This window comes from Sinocyclocheilus grahami, unplaced genomic scaffold, assembly GCF_001515645.1.
Source record: "Sinocyclocheilus grahami isolate Dianchi unplaced genomic scaffold, SAMN03320097.WGS_v1.1 scaffold2276.1, whole genome shotgun sequence".
In the NCBI taxonomy this organism is placed as follows: domain Eukaryota; kingdom Metazoa; phylum Chordata; class Actinopteri; order Cypriniformes; family Cyprinidae; genus Sinocyclocheilus; species Sinocyclocheilus grahami.
Window position 1 is genome coordinate 104,891 of NW_015507455.1, and position 15,336 is coordinate 120,226.

Sequence of the window (15,336 nt, forward strand, 5' to 3'; positions counted from 1 at the left end):
TTAATTCATTGTTTACCTGGGTCTTCAGTCTATGATTAGCTCACCTCACCTCTTATCTGACAAGTCTTCGGGTTTGAGTCGTTCGTTCATCACGTGACAGCACCATACGCTGGTCTGTCACGTGATGAATGATCGACTCGAAAAACCCGAAGACTCGAGAGATGAACTAATCAATTCTCTTTCCAGCTCAGACTTCATTGGTTAAACTTAAGGGGCTGTCACGTGATGTACGAACGACTCGAAAAACCCGAAGACTCGAGAGATGAACTAATCAATTCTCTTTCCGGCTCAGACTGCATAGGTTAAACTTATGGGGCTGTCACGTGACGAACGAATGACTCGAAAAACCCGAAGACTCGAAACTGGTGAACTACTTGACTAATTCCAGTACAGAACCTATAGGATGTTGCGGATGCGCGACTGAACGAATCACTCCCCGAGATGACTCGTTCTTCCCGAGTCATATTAAAGATTAGTTCAAAATGAACGAATCGTTCAAGAACGACCCAACACTAGTATTGGCTACAAGTCGGCATTTGTATCGCGATGCATCGTATCTAACATACTTGCATCGGTAAAAAACTATTTATTTATATATAAGTACTAGTGGATGCGCTATACTTTTATTATTTAGAAAGTGACGAATAATCTGTGATCTATGTATTTGTTTGTCAAGCGCGTTCTCTCATCACCACTGCTGAATATGACGCATCACAACACCACGAAGACCCGAGAAAAAACTGGGATTAAAGTCCAAAACCTGACTTGAAATAACCTAACAAATCAATCGGGGCTAAAGCGGTTCCATAAACAACAAATTAAGTTCACACAATCTCACTAATTTGTGCACGCTTATTCTTAAGCAGCCCGTAATGTAGATCATGGATCAAATCGATCTACCATGGCAAACAGCGAATATATTAGTGCTGTTTAATGCATTTGAGACGTTGTGTTTTCCTCAGTGCATAACTGACATGTCACATGTATATTTTTCATCTGTAAATGTTAGAAAGTCATGCAAATATATAAATTTTGCTGTCAGGAGTGGGCGAGGCTTACACGCGTGAACGAGCGCAGCTGCGCGCATGCATGCTAAACAGACGGCGCGCAATCGAATAGGAGCGCAATGATTCTGAGTAAAATATACATTTTGCTAAAATATTGGTTATTGGACTTTTTGTAGAATTTTAAACCTTCATATAAGTGTATTTTTATGATAGCAATAGGTAACTGTAAATGGACTATTGTGGGTAAATCAAATGTAAGCTAGTTCAGTACTAATTACTCAGCTCAAATGAGTTAATGTGTGTTTCTTAAAGCAGTTTAGAAGTCATTTTCTTTATTATTTATTTTCATTTTAATTCAGTGATTTTAACTTTTAATTTAGTTATTTTAATGCTTTAAAGAGCAATTTTAGATTGTAATGTTATAATGTTCTGCAAAGGTACAGCTGTCATAAAACCAGAGAGAGCCATTCTGCTTGGCTAGAAACTGTAAAAAAAAAAGTCAAATAATTGGTCAGTGGTCAGTGTTAGAGGAACTCAGCTTAGTCTGACAGTTAACCTGCTTTGGACCAGGTAAGTTTCCCAGCATACGTTGCCACAGTGACTGAAGTTGATATATGTTAAATTTGCTTTATGGAACCAAATCATTTGACAATGAGTCAGACTAACTGAAATAAGCCTGGCTTATTTGGTAAACTTGTTTTATGAAACAGGCCTTGAGGCATTAAATGTGATCATATTTTTTCCATTGCATCGTATTGTCTCGAATCGCATTGTGTTGAATCGAATCTAATCGAAATCGGATCGCACTGCATCATAATAGGGGTGAATCGCATTGCATCGCATCGGTAGCTGCTTCATATGTATCTTTAATGTATCATATCATTGGCTATATATTGAGATGCGTATCGTATCGGCCTCAGTCATGAGATGCACATCCCTAGTACAGATGAAAGTCTGGTACAAGTCTGGAATGACAGTGATCACTTTTTGGTCCCCACCTATGTAGGTGCAACGTTACTTATAGTCAACAGAATGTGTTAAAGGGACCATTAAAATATAATTTTGGCAATCTCGGGCTGTCCAGAATGGGTCTACTAGAAATAGATGGACCCAGTCCCGGTGGACTCTCTCCAGAACTCTCGGGAGCAGAGCATTCGGGGAAAAGGCATACAGATGCAGCCTCAACCATGGTATCCAGTCCGAGAAGAGCTGGATGTGAGAGGGAGAACCAGAGTGGATAGAGTGAAGTCTCAAGACGCACATAGATTCACCGCCTGCTCCACCACATCAGGGTGGGGCCTCCATTCCCTGGGCCTCAGTCTCTGTCATGACAGGGTGTATGCTCCCTGATTCAGGTGCCCAGGGATGTAGACTCTTTTGAGTGAGAGGAGTTTTCCCTGAGCCCACTTGAGGATCTGGTGTGCCAACTTGTATAGTTGGTGCGAATGCAGACCCCCCTGGCAGTTGATGTAGGAGACCACTGATGTGTTGTCTGTGCGGACAGTCACATGATGACTCCTCAGGTCTGAAAGGAAGTGTTTCAGTGCACAAAACACGGTCAGAATCTCCAGGCAATTTATGTGCCACGTGAGATGGTGGCCTTCCCACAGACCCTGGGCAGAGTGGCCACTCATGACTGCTCCTCTGCCCGTGAGGGAGGCGTCCATCATTAGCGTTACACGATGACAAGGAGCCCCCAACACCAGGCCTTGTGACAGGAACCAAGGCTTCCTTCACGGGTCTAAGGCACGTAAGCATCGCCGCGCGACCTTGATCATGCAAAGCGGGTTGCCTTTCGGGGAAAATCCCTTGGTCCTGAGCCACCACTTCAAAAGGTATCATGTACAGCAGGCCAAAAGATTTCATGTAGGATGCTACTGGCATCAGACCCAACAGTCTCTAGAACTGTGTTACAGTGAGTGACTGGCCTAGCCTCATACTGTTCACCACTGTGGGAATCAGAAAACACAAACAGGAGACAAATGTGCCTGCATCATTGTTGAAACCCATACAACACCGACAAAAGTGGTTATCTGTACTGGAGAAAGCACACTCTTCCTCCGCCTTAACCCCAACTCTTTTATGTGAGCGAGAATGACATCTTGATGCCGAACCACCATCTGCTCTAATTGAACTAATATAAACCAATCATTGATGTAATTCATTACGTGGATGACCTGGAGGTGCAGAGGAGCCAGAATTGCATCCACACACTGGTGAAAGTGTGAGGTGTCAGTGCTAGGCTGAAAGGAAGAATGAATGCTTTGCCCCCAAAAGCAAACCTCAGGAACTTCCTGTATTGTGGAAGGATGTAAACATGGATGTATGCATCCTCTCTGGTGACAAACCAGTCCTTGAATCTGATTTGAGTCATGACCTGCTTAAACGTCAGCATCGTTTTGACAGAACGATTCAGTCTGCACAGACCTAGAATCGGACGCAACTCCCCATCCTTCCATGGAACGATGACATACCAGAAGTAGAACCTGGACACCTTCTTGTGAGGAGGAACACGTTCTGTGGCCTCCTTGCTCACAAGAGTAAGTACTTCCTGTTCCACAACCAGAGCCTGTCCAGGACACACCATCTGCAGGACCCACTGAGACACAGAAACCGCAAAACGTGCTTCTGTGTCCCAAGAGAGCACTGTATTTAGAGGGTGAGGGAGGAGAAAGGGTGAGGCACATCTCCAATCCCTATACTAAATTAATATAGACATCTCAACTTCTCAAAGCCAGATGACTATTTCATTATTTAATTCCTCAGAATTAAATGCAGCCAAACAACCAGACAAGTGAAACACAGTCTTGATGTTAAGCTGAATATTATAATAATATATGCAATTTAAAAGAATCATGAATAATAGGTTGCAAACAAATTAATAAGTTTGCACGCAGTTGGAGGAAAGAGAGAGAGAAAGGGAATCTCCAGTCTGCTCAAAGTTTTCCCTCGGCACCGATCCGCAGTAATGCAGAGATCCGTGCCACTCGATTCTATATTGCATAAGACTTTCTTTCCTCGATAAGAAACGCCAACGGGAGCAGAGCTGAACATTCCAGATAGTGCACACTAGTACACGTCGGGAATTTTATGAATGAACACAGCCAGCTCCCTTAAGAGCTGACTGTGCATGTTCCGCTCCCAAACAAACCACACATAAATCATGTGTATCCACACCCCTGATGTGATGAGAGCAGATAGAAACACACTATCTAAATGCAGTCTGCTCATATGCAAGAGACTGAGGTGGCGGAGGAAGATAGGTGCAGCCCAAGGACCGCAAACATGGACACACTCCTCAAAGTGTGCCTGACGGAAGCGGAGCGTTCGCAGCAGGAAGACAATGCACACAGTCAGCCCCCTCGAGATCTGACTATGTGTGCTCCCCCATACATTGTAGTTATTTTGCACTTGCACTAACAAACAACAGATATTTCAGTCTGACACACACAGAGAGCTTGCTGAAGACACAGAAGCTAACTCTTGTTTGTTTCGGATTAACTCTACTTTCGGTGTCTCTACATCACCCCGCCCGTGACGTCTCGCCATTCCATTGGAATGATTTCACACAAGCTTCAGGACACGGTCACGCAGAGGCATTCCCAAAGCATTTCTGATGCAGCACTTGTGCCAAGTGTAGATCTGTGTTTGATGGCTTTAACTTATGGGATCTCTATAGGTTTATTTCCTGGACATATAGAAAGCTTTGAACCATTGATGTGAGCTGCTTATTGTCCAGTGAAAATTAAAATCCCTTGTAGCCCATGAGAAGGCAAAATCAGTCTGGGAGACAGGTTCCATAAGGCTAGCTGTCATTTCATCTCAAATGCTTGACATGCAATAGAGCTGTAAAGGTCTTTGTGCCAGATTTACGGTGTGATTTTCTGCTTGAGGCATTGAGCTGAATCTGCTATTGCTTGTCTAGCTAGAAATAAGACTATTGAAAGAAACACACACCCTGACATACATATGTGTGCCTTTCCCCCATAAACTTAAGAGATCTGACCCATTTTAGATGGAAAACCCTATGTTTTCCTGTTAGCATATGAGCTTGTGCTTGTTTCATTGTTTGTGAGGCACATTCAATATAATGAGAGTCCTGTCCTCGCCTGCAGCTCAACAATCTGTCCTACAGTGATCTTTAAACAGGACACACGCTGTCTATACATGCTGTAACTGATGAGCTATGAACATAAACTATGAAACTATACTACATTTCACACAAAAAGATTTCCCTCCATGTCCATATATTTTAGGCAGATTTTTGAAGGAGTGAGACTAGGTTAAATCGACCTGATTACTGTTTCAAATAAATGTTGTTCTTCTGAATGTTCTATTCCTGAAAAAAAAAATCACAATTTCTAAATTTTCCATTTATTTTTTCAAAACAAAATGTGAAATTAGCATAATCACAAACTAAACAAAATTTTGAGTAATCCACGGAGTGTCAGTGAATTCAATATTATCACTGAGTTTTTGATCGGTATGATTTTTTAAAATGTTTTTGAAAGAAGTCTCTTATGCTCACCAAGGCTGCATTTATATGATCAAAATATTTTTAACAATTTAAAATGACTGTTTTCTATTACAAATGTCATATATTTTAAAATATAATTTATTCCTGTGATGGCAAAGCTGAATTTTCAGCAGGCATTACTCCAGTCTTTAGTGTCACATGATCCTTCAGAAATCATTCTAATATGCTGATTTAGTGCTCATGAAACATTTTTTTTATCAGTATCAATGTTGAGAAGTTGTGCTGCTTAATATTTTTTTTGAAAACCATGATATTATTCAAATAATTCTGAAAAAAGTTCAAAAGAACAGCATTTATTTGAAATATGTTTTGTAACCATGTACAATTATTTGCTGTCACTTTTCACTTAGCAATTTAATGCAACCTTGCAGAATAAAAGCACTAATTTCTTAAAATAAACAAAAAAACAAACAAATCTGTAACACTTTATTTTATGGGCAGATTCTCACAATTAACTATTAGCATGAAAATTACTAGCATATTAACTGTTTAGTATTACCTATAAAACACATATTAATGCCTTATTCTGCATGACCATATTTTATATCCCTTAATCCACCGCATACCTAAACTTAACAACTACATTACTAACTATTAATAAGCTACAAATTAGGAGTTTATTGAGGGAAACCACTTAATTAATAGTGAATATGTTTTCCCTATTCTAAAGTGTTACCAAACAATCTTATTATCAATTTTTTTTTATGTGGAAATTGTGATAATGTTTCCAGGAATAGAAAGTTGAGAAGACCAGCATTTATTTGATATAGTAATGTTTCATAACATTATGGACGTCTTTACCATTACTTTTGATAAATTTAATGCAACCTTGCTATATAAACAGAATAGTTTCTTAAATAAAATCTTAATGATCAAACTGTTGAATGGTAGTGTTTGTACATTACTTTCCTGAGGCTCACATGCAAGATTTATGAGGAATTCATGAAATATTTAAGAAAAATATAAAAAAAAAATCATACTCTAACAGGTCGATTTCAACCAAACATGCACTTCTGTATTGTGTCTTTTGGATACAGTGAGGCCAATTCCTCTCATGGGATAGGGAAACAGACAGGACCATTACTAATACACTGCTCCACACCGAATGATGTTCTCTAGGACCCTTGACTATTAGCGCACTGAACCGTATAGATCATGGTTGGTTTGACACCACAAACACTTGCACATAACACAAACACACACACATGCACACGCACGCTAGTGCACTGATAGTCTAATGCCCATAGTAGGTAACCTTTAGCTTAAGAGCTTTTCCGGGTTTCTATCAATGAGATGATTGTAATACTGAGATGATTGACAGTTCAGAATTACTTCCTTTAATGGCAGAGTGTAAACAGAATAGTGGCTGAAGCTAAAATGCCACTAGAGCTAAAAGAGATTCACACAAAGCTCAATGCTTTCATTCCTCGCCAATATTTTTCACTTTTATAGGTGAAGCTATTTACTCTCTGAAATTTGAGGGGGAGTTCTAAAATGCTATAATTTTTAACCTGTAAACTTACCTCAGTTCAGAGCTGGTTTCACCACAAATTAACAATTAAACTGACATTACAATTTAATACAGAACTGGGTTTAATCTGTGACAAGGGAACTGTCTGTGTTTCATTTTTCATGCAAAGGGAAATAATTACAGGTATAAGTGCCCTTAATTAATCAGGTTTGATAAATTTAGGGATGACACCTTACATGGTTTCTACGGTAACCACACGCCCTCTTCTGCCTCTTTTTCTTCACTCTTCAGTTGTGGTTCAAGCCTGTGCTGAGTGTTGCTTTCTGTGCTCCTTTCCAGATTTCACAAATTCAACTATTCATTCAAACTGTATCAAAGCTCAACCAAAAAAAAAAAAGTATGAAACAGAAAGACCCCTCACAATCACAATCACACACACACACACACACACACACACACAAACACACATCCGTGCACACACAAACACAGGTCACCACTGCTGTCTAAAAGTCATCAGGAAACGGAGGATTATTTTCCATTCAGGGGGGATTTTGCTAACGCCTTTTTCTGTCGCACAGGTGTTTGGTAGTGATAAATAACTCTCTTTCACTCCTGCCCGCTGCGTGTTTGTCCGCGTGTGTGCACCTGTGTGTGTATGTGTGTTTGTTTGACATATTTGGTGTGTACGAGCTTGTCAGTAACTCGTGGTTTGAGAGAGATGGTGTTAATCCTAAACCTTAAGTCTTCATAATTCATATTAAAGTCAGGCTTTAACTTGGTAATTCACTTAACACAGGAAAACAGGCGGCATCTGCTTTTTCCCAGCCCTGAAACTGCAGTCTATAGAGAAATAAGTGATACAGCAGTTGCCATCTACTGTATCAATGTCCTCAAATCAGCTTTCTCCATCCTCAGCTGACAATAACACAATGTTGTGACACTATATTTAACACTAGAACCATGCATAATGCAGTATATGTACAATATGTTAAAGAATGCAAGTGTGAAAGCCAACACACTCATAAAATGCCCTGGAGCAGTAGAAAATCCTACCTATAAAGAACCATGCAGGACAAGGAAATTACAATATATTGCAAATAAAAAATCAGTGGCACTCTGGCACATGGTGGACGTTAAAACCAAATAAAGGTGTCTTACACAGTCAAATAAATACTGCTCTGAGTGTAAAATAAATATTAAAAATAAAAGCCTAAAATGTAATATGCAGCTCTGTCCCTAGAAGCTTCGCTCCTGTGTAAATGGAATGCAGCATCAGAGCAGCCTTATGTGGAATTGTCATGATGGAGTTTACAGTATTTAATCACTTCATATGTAAACATTTATTTTTTTGTAATTATCATTCCGTGTTTCTGTTCTTGATTATATTGTATTATACTGTTTACTTAAATTAACTTTAAGATAAATACATTCCATGTATTCCTCATTAATCTTGTACGTATCAGCCATGTAATTTACATACACTATCGATCAAAATAAATGAAATTAAATTAAATTAATTTGCTATCACTGGAATAAATTGTAATATAAAAACATTGTAATACAATTGAAAACTTTTATTTTAAGTTTTTACTGTATTTTTTTTTTTGATCAAATAAATGCAACTTTAGTGAGCACATGCGTGTAAACCTGCTGATGCACGAGACAGGGTTCTGCCAGCATGCGTTGATTATATTGTATTATACTGTTTACTTAAATTAACTTTAAGATAAATACATTCCATGTATTCCTCATTAATCTTGTACGTATCAGCCATGTAATTTACATACACTATCGATCAAAATAAATTAAATTAAATTAATTTGCTATCACTGGAATAAATTGTAATATAAAAACATTGTAATACAATTGAAAACTTTTATTTTAATTTATTTTTTTTTGATCAAATAAATGCAACTTTAGTGAGCACATGCGTGTAAACCTGCTGATGCAGGAGCCAGGGTTCTGACAGCATGCGCTGCTGCTTGTTTTCAAGCAGAGGAATGCACACACATGCGTCGTGGTACTCTCATGAATGGTGGTGGAGAATTGTTGAATAAAGTCGTTATTTTTGTTTTCTTTGCGCACAAAACGTATTCTCGTAGCTTCATAAAATGACGGTTGAACCACTGATGTCACATGGACTATTTTAACAATGTCCTTACTAACTTTCTGGGCTTTGAACGTGTCAGTTCCATTGCTGTCTATGGAGGGTCAAAAAAGCTCTCGGATTTCATCAAAAATATCTTAATTTGTGTTCCGAAGATGAACGAAGGTCTTACAGGTTCTTTTGGAATGACATGAGGGTGAGTGAGTAATTAATGACAGAATTTTCATTTTTGGGTGAACTATCCCTTTAAATGTAAATGCACCTTTCATTGGTATACTTGACTCTTCATATGCAGCTTCTGTGGCTTGAAACTTTGATTGAAACTTCTGATACACAAGGACTATTTCAGTGAACATTAATCTCCATTACTAACTTCAGATATCAAACTGACTGGCGATGGTAATAAACAACTTCCAATGGGTCTCACATTTATGACAAAAGCATTTTACAACTGAGCCACGGTTTGAAACAGCATAAAGTGTCATTGATAAAGACTTTTTGTATCCATCACCTGATGTATACTGACTCCTGACTGTGTCTGTCCACAGGTGTGGCCTAATGGTTAGTGAGTCGGACTTATAACCCAAAGGTTACAAGGGTTTGAGTCTCAGGTCCGGCAGGATTATTTTCTATACCCACTGTAGGTATACTCCACTGCCAGGAATGTACAGGATTAAAGAGTACTATTTTACAAAAAATTACTGTAGTCAGAGATTTACTGTGAAATCAATGCATGCTGGGTCACTTTCAGAATGCATACTAGCAGAATGATACTAACATCACAGTCATTTACTGCTCTTGTTTTACTGTGCTTTCACATTATAAAGTTGCCTTTAACTGTGCCACTGTGAAAAATCTAGTTGTTTACTATTGTAATTGGTTTGAAGTCACCATAATGGTGATTAGTATGTGTTTGGGATCTTGGACCTTGTATATTCATATTCAAATTGCTGATCTAGACATGTCAGAATGAAAACATTTGTCAAAATGATGACAAGCTAGAAATATGAAATAAGCGAATTGCCTGATTTTTAGTTAGTCGAACTGTTCTTAGCATGAACATGAACATTTTATTTTAGCATTATTTAAGCATGAAGATTAACCAAAAACTTATTTCATATTCATAACTGTTTGTGGATAGATCTTTCACAATAGTGAAGCAACTGCTGAAATACGTCTTTGAAAAATGTGACATCAATACTCGATATACAAAACACAACAATGGTCACACTCAGCAAATAAAAACAATAATTACAACATAAACCAACATTACAAAATAAACAAACAACACACATTTCTAAAAGTGAACCAAAAAACATTTTAATAGCACAAATAAAACCAACAAGAATTTTAAAAACTCTACAGCATGATCTATTCATGCTGCATTGGATGCTGGATGCCTTCATAGTACATATGCACTGTAGAAACACTGTATGATGCTGTTTGTTAACAAGAAATTTCTGAGAGTGCAGTTAGATACAGGAGAAGTCCCACTGTGAAATTACAGTGAAATATAATGTAATTTCACTCTAAAAATGTTAACAAGTTTACTACAGTGAAAACTATTCTGATTAGCATTTAGCTTTTCTTTATTATTGGTAACACTTTATTTTAAGGTGTGTTTTTATGGCCACATATTAATTGATTCAATTACTTGATTGCACTTCCAAAACTTAATTCATCACACAGCATTTAAAATGAGCTAGTAAAGACATAAGGGTGATTTCAAATGGTGAAATTCTCCTGTAATAGAACCAAAGATATACACTTTTTTTGTACATTTTAACCAAAAATCTAAAAAAAAAGTAAAAAATGGACATGCCATGCTAACTACCCACATGCATGTTATATTTAACTGAAGACACAGCTGTTCTGCATATGTGTGCATCTGCATGCCATTACCTGTATAAGTCTGCTCTGTTCAGTCTGCAGTGTATTCAGGTCCTGTCCCAGGTTGCCTTGTCCTCTTCTGAGAGACTCATAGTCCATCTTCAGCTGTCCCGCATGAGCAGACAGCTTAGCAACTTCCTCTGCCAAGTTGACCAATAGTGCTCGATCCTGACCTTTGACGGACTTGAGATCCGTATCGTGGTCGGTGAGCGAGTGCAGCAAAGACGTCTGCACGCCTTCCAGCCTCAGGAAGTTACTGTTATAATCAGGGCAGTTGGGGTCGATGAAGATATTGATGCGTGATCCATCACCTCTCTCGACTGTCACCAAAGCATTGGCTTCGTCCTGATTGGTGCTAATATGAGGCGGGCCATCCGACATGGGGGGAGCCTGGTAGTGGTTCATAAGAAGAATGGTTCCCGTCACTGTGACTGCGAGCAGAACGGCCACGAAGAGAAGGATGGTACATAGCAGATAACTACAACTCATCCTCTGCAGACAGACAGAGACAGAGGAAAAAAGACACAGAGAGACAAAGAGAGTTAAAGCCATCATAACATCATAATCGTCATTACCATTTCTGCAGAACAGAAAGTGCTTTTTAGAGCCCGCCGGGGATAATACTGCAGTCTGACACAAGTGCAGGAAAGACAAAGTAGGAGGGATGAAGGTGTTTCTCACCCTGCTCTCCTCTCCTTTAACAACTTAGCACGAGAATCATCTGTTTGCTCTAATAATGCTCATTTCTTAGTTACATAGTTCCTATTTTCTTGCAAACACACAAACAACCCTCTCTTCCCCTTTCAGCTCTTTTCTGTATATATGAATCCGATTATATGCTGAAGAATGTAAAGTAATTTAAGTCTGAGAAAAGGGTTACAGAAAAATGTAACGATTTGTTATTGTATATAATGTATTATTATTTGTATGAATAATCAAAGTATAAAATTGTAAAAATTCTATTTAGACTGCAACGCTCGTAATATGACGCCACACTCTGCTGTGGCATAATTCAAGTAAATTTTACATATGTTCAGCTCTTTTCTGTATATATGAATCCGATTATATGCTGAAGAATGTAAAGTAATTTAAGTCTGAGAAAAGGGTTACAGAAAAATGTAACGATTTGTTATTGTATATAATGTATTATTATTTGTATGAATAATCAAAGTATAATGAAAGTATAAAATTGTAAAACTTCTATTTAGACTGCAACGCTCGTAATATGATGCCACACTCTGCTGTGGCATAATTCAAGTAAATTTTACCTATAATACATCAGAAAGTAAAATAATGCAGTTATTGCAGGTATCCACTTTACGGTAATCTTGCAGATTTAAAGTTTGTGTTTTTTTTATTCAGCTAAAAGGTGAAACAGCAATTTGTGTTTTATTGGTCACACGTCTTCACGTGATATGAATTCGCAAGGCAAAGTTGAACTTTTGGAACATAGCGAAATTCGCATGAGCTTGCGTTTCCTGCCTCCCACATTTACATTGGTATGAATGCATGTCAATGGATCAAAAAGTGTTGTGTGACCGCACCATAAGAATGAAGCTTTATTTGGTAATCATCGGTCCTTCATTAGAGAAATGCTTCTCAAAAATCTGAATCTCAGAACCAAACATAGACACCATGCTGTCATGTTTGAGTGTGTGCTGTCAATGTGCATTATCCATTCACTCATTACCAGTTATTCACAGTTTACCATCCAAACAAATGTGTGCATGTTAAGTCTGGACGTGTGTGTGTGTGTGTGTGCATGCATGGATGCACTGGCAGTGGAGACGTGCTCACTGTGTAAAATATCTAATTCCCTGAATAAGTGTGTACACATATGTTGTATTTTTTTCCCAAGCCTTCCTGTTCATAAATATGCTAAACACCCATGCTGGCATTGGCCCATACTGATGGGTGGTTAATGGCTTGCTTTACGAGTTGGCTTTTACGATCAGCTCTGGGAAAATAAAAAGATTTCGGGGAAGCACTTCAGTGAAGAGTTTACTCAGAGAGACCACAGATCTTCCCTCCTCCATCTCTGAGGGCTGGTGGAACATGTCAATGCACTAGATGTGATAAGCTTCTGGTATTATTTCAATAGGATCAAACCACACTGAATTTGTTATTTCTTATATTTAAACAGGATCAAACCGAACTTTGTTATTTGCACAAGTCAGAATTACTTCTGACACAGGTATATGATTTTTCTGTCCTTGGATGAGCTTTCCAAGCACAAAAAGAGTTTATAATTTACATTTACAAATTAATAAGTTAGTGTATTATAATGAATTAACAATGAACAACACCTATGTTAAATTATGTTCATTTATAATAATTTTTATAATATACTATAATTTCATTATATTTCTATAATGTTACTATTTCTAATAATCTATACATAATTTTTTCTGATTTTCTGAAGTCATATATCTCCAATTTTTATTTATATTAATATATTAATATATTTATTTATATTTTAGTTTTGTAATTAATGTATTTATTTTTAATAATAATTTTAAATTTATATTTTGATTTATAAATTATTTAACGTATTTCTGATATATATATATATATATATAATTATTATTAAATTATTTAAATGTAGTAAATAAAGTACAATGACAGCATGAATGATAAGATAAAACACATCATAATTAATTTATATCATTGATATCTTCATATTTATCCAAGCCAACTGTTCATACTAAAGGACAAATGTTATTTTATTTAACAGGTATGACTGATGAGGTTAAATTCTACATGTAATCCAACTGAACTCAATCAAGTAATGCTCCTTGGACACCTTCTTTTTGAACAGCTGTTTCATCTAGATGAAAAACTGCTAAAACAGATTTATATGGCAGACTCTCAAAAGGTTGAAAGCAGTATTGATAGTTAGACTGTACAGAAAGAGCCATTTTCCCTGCAGATCAGCCATCATTGTGACTGCTTTCTTTTTCATGTTCTATTGCTGATTCTCTCCAGCAGTGCCTCAGTATATTGATAGCTATTTTTGCTTGTTGTATTTTTTTGAGTGAAGATTTTGTTCCTTTGTCCCTTTTACAAAACTCTCACACACAGACACATACACACACTATTCTAAACACAAACAACACCATAAACAGGCTACACTGAGCATTTCTATGAGCGAGGTCTGTTTTCTCCCACACAGTGGTGCATTCACTTGAATTTTAATTTTAACGCCCAGACAGATGAAGGGTATTTCTGCAAAAAAAATGTTTTTGCATAAAATATTCAGAAAGCAATGACACTTCAGTGGATATGAGATCCATAAGAGGGCTGACACACAGGGAGGAATATGATGAAATGCTGAATATAAGACAAATGTGTGTGTGTGTGTGTGTGTGTGTGTGAAAGAGAGTCTGATATTGACTGACTGCTTATCAGTAAAATCACAAACATGCAATTCCAAAAGACAGACATGAAAGGTTTACATATCAAACGCTAGGTGTAATATAGTAAAATCTCTTCCTTGAGCCCATCAGTTTTACACAGACAAGATTCAATCCTCCATTTTATATTCGTTCCACACTACACGGAAGAGAGGAAGAGAGGCTGAATTGTGAAGAACAAAACTATGCATCAGTTTACTGAGGCATACAGGATACAATGGGGTCAGAAAAATCTGAAAACACAAGTGAAAATGCATTTTTTTTGCATTACAAATTATATTATCAGCTATTAGCGTCATGCTGTTTCTTTGTTTTAAATGTTTTAAAGGGGTCATATGATGCTGCTAAAAAGAACAGTATTTTGTATATTTGGTGTAATGAAATGTGTTTATGCGGTTTAAGGTTAAAAAACACATTATTTTCCACATACTGTACATTATTGCTTCTCCTCTATGCCCCGCCTTTCTGAAACGCGTCGATTTTTACAAAGCTCATCGGTCTGAAAAAGCGAGGTGTGCTGTGATTGGCCGGCTATCTAGTGCGTTGTGATTGGCCGAATACCTCAAGCGTGAGACGGAAATGTTACACCCCTCACCATATTGTGATGATGCCCTGTCAGGCCGGAACGATGATTCAAAAACATGAAAACCCATTATAAACAAGGCATTCGTTGCATCCAGTGGGGACATAATTATGGATTATAATGACTTATACTGTCTTTTTACACGTTGCATCGCGCCACGTAAACATAAAACCATGTCTGCATTTGTGATCGGAGTGTAACGATCAATCCACTGAAGGCGAGCGTAGTGAGAACCCAAGTGCAGTTTTATTTACAGTGATCCAAACATCCAAACATAATCCAAACAAGATACACAGACTTGACTTGACGAGGCATGAACAGACTTGAC

At 37.6% G+C, this 15,336-nt stretch overlaps 1 protein-coding gene across 1 annotated transcript in view; it reads right to left on the reverse strand.

Moving 5' to 3' along the window:
• The window catches only part of LOC107574583 (fibrinogen C domain-containing protein 1-like), a 58,806-nt gene extending 47,305 nt beyond the window's left edge, over positions 1–11,501 (reverse strand). Inside the window, exon 1 of the mRNA XM_016261028.1 lies at positions 11,025–11,501. Coding sequence (XP_016116514.1) covers positions 11,025–11,501 — 477 coding nt within the window. The remainder of the gene's footprint in view (positions 1–11,024) is intronic.
• Positions 11,502–15,336: the final 3,835 nt, after the last annotated feature.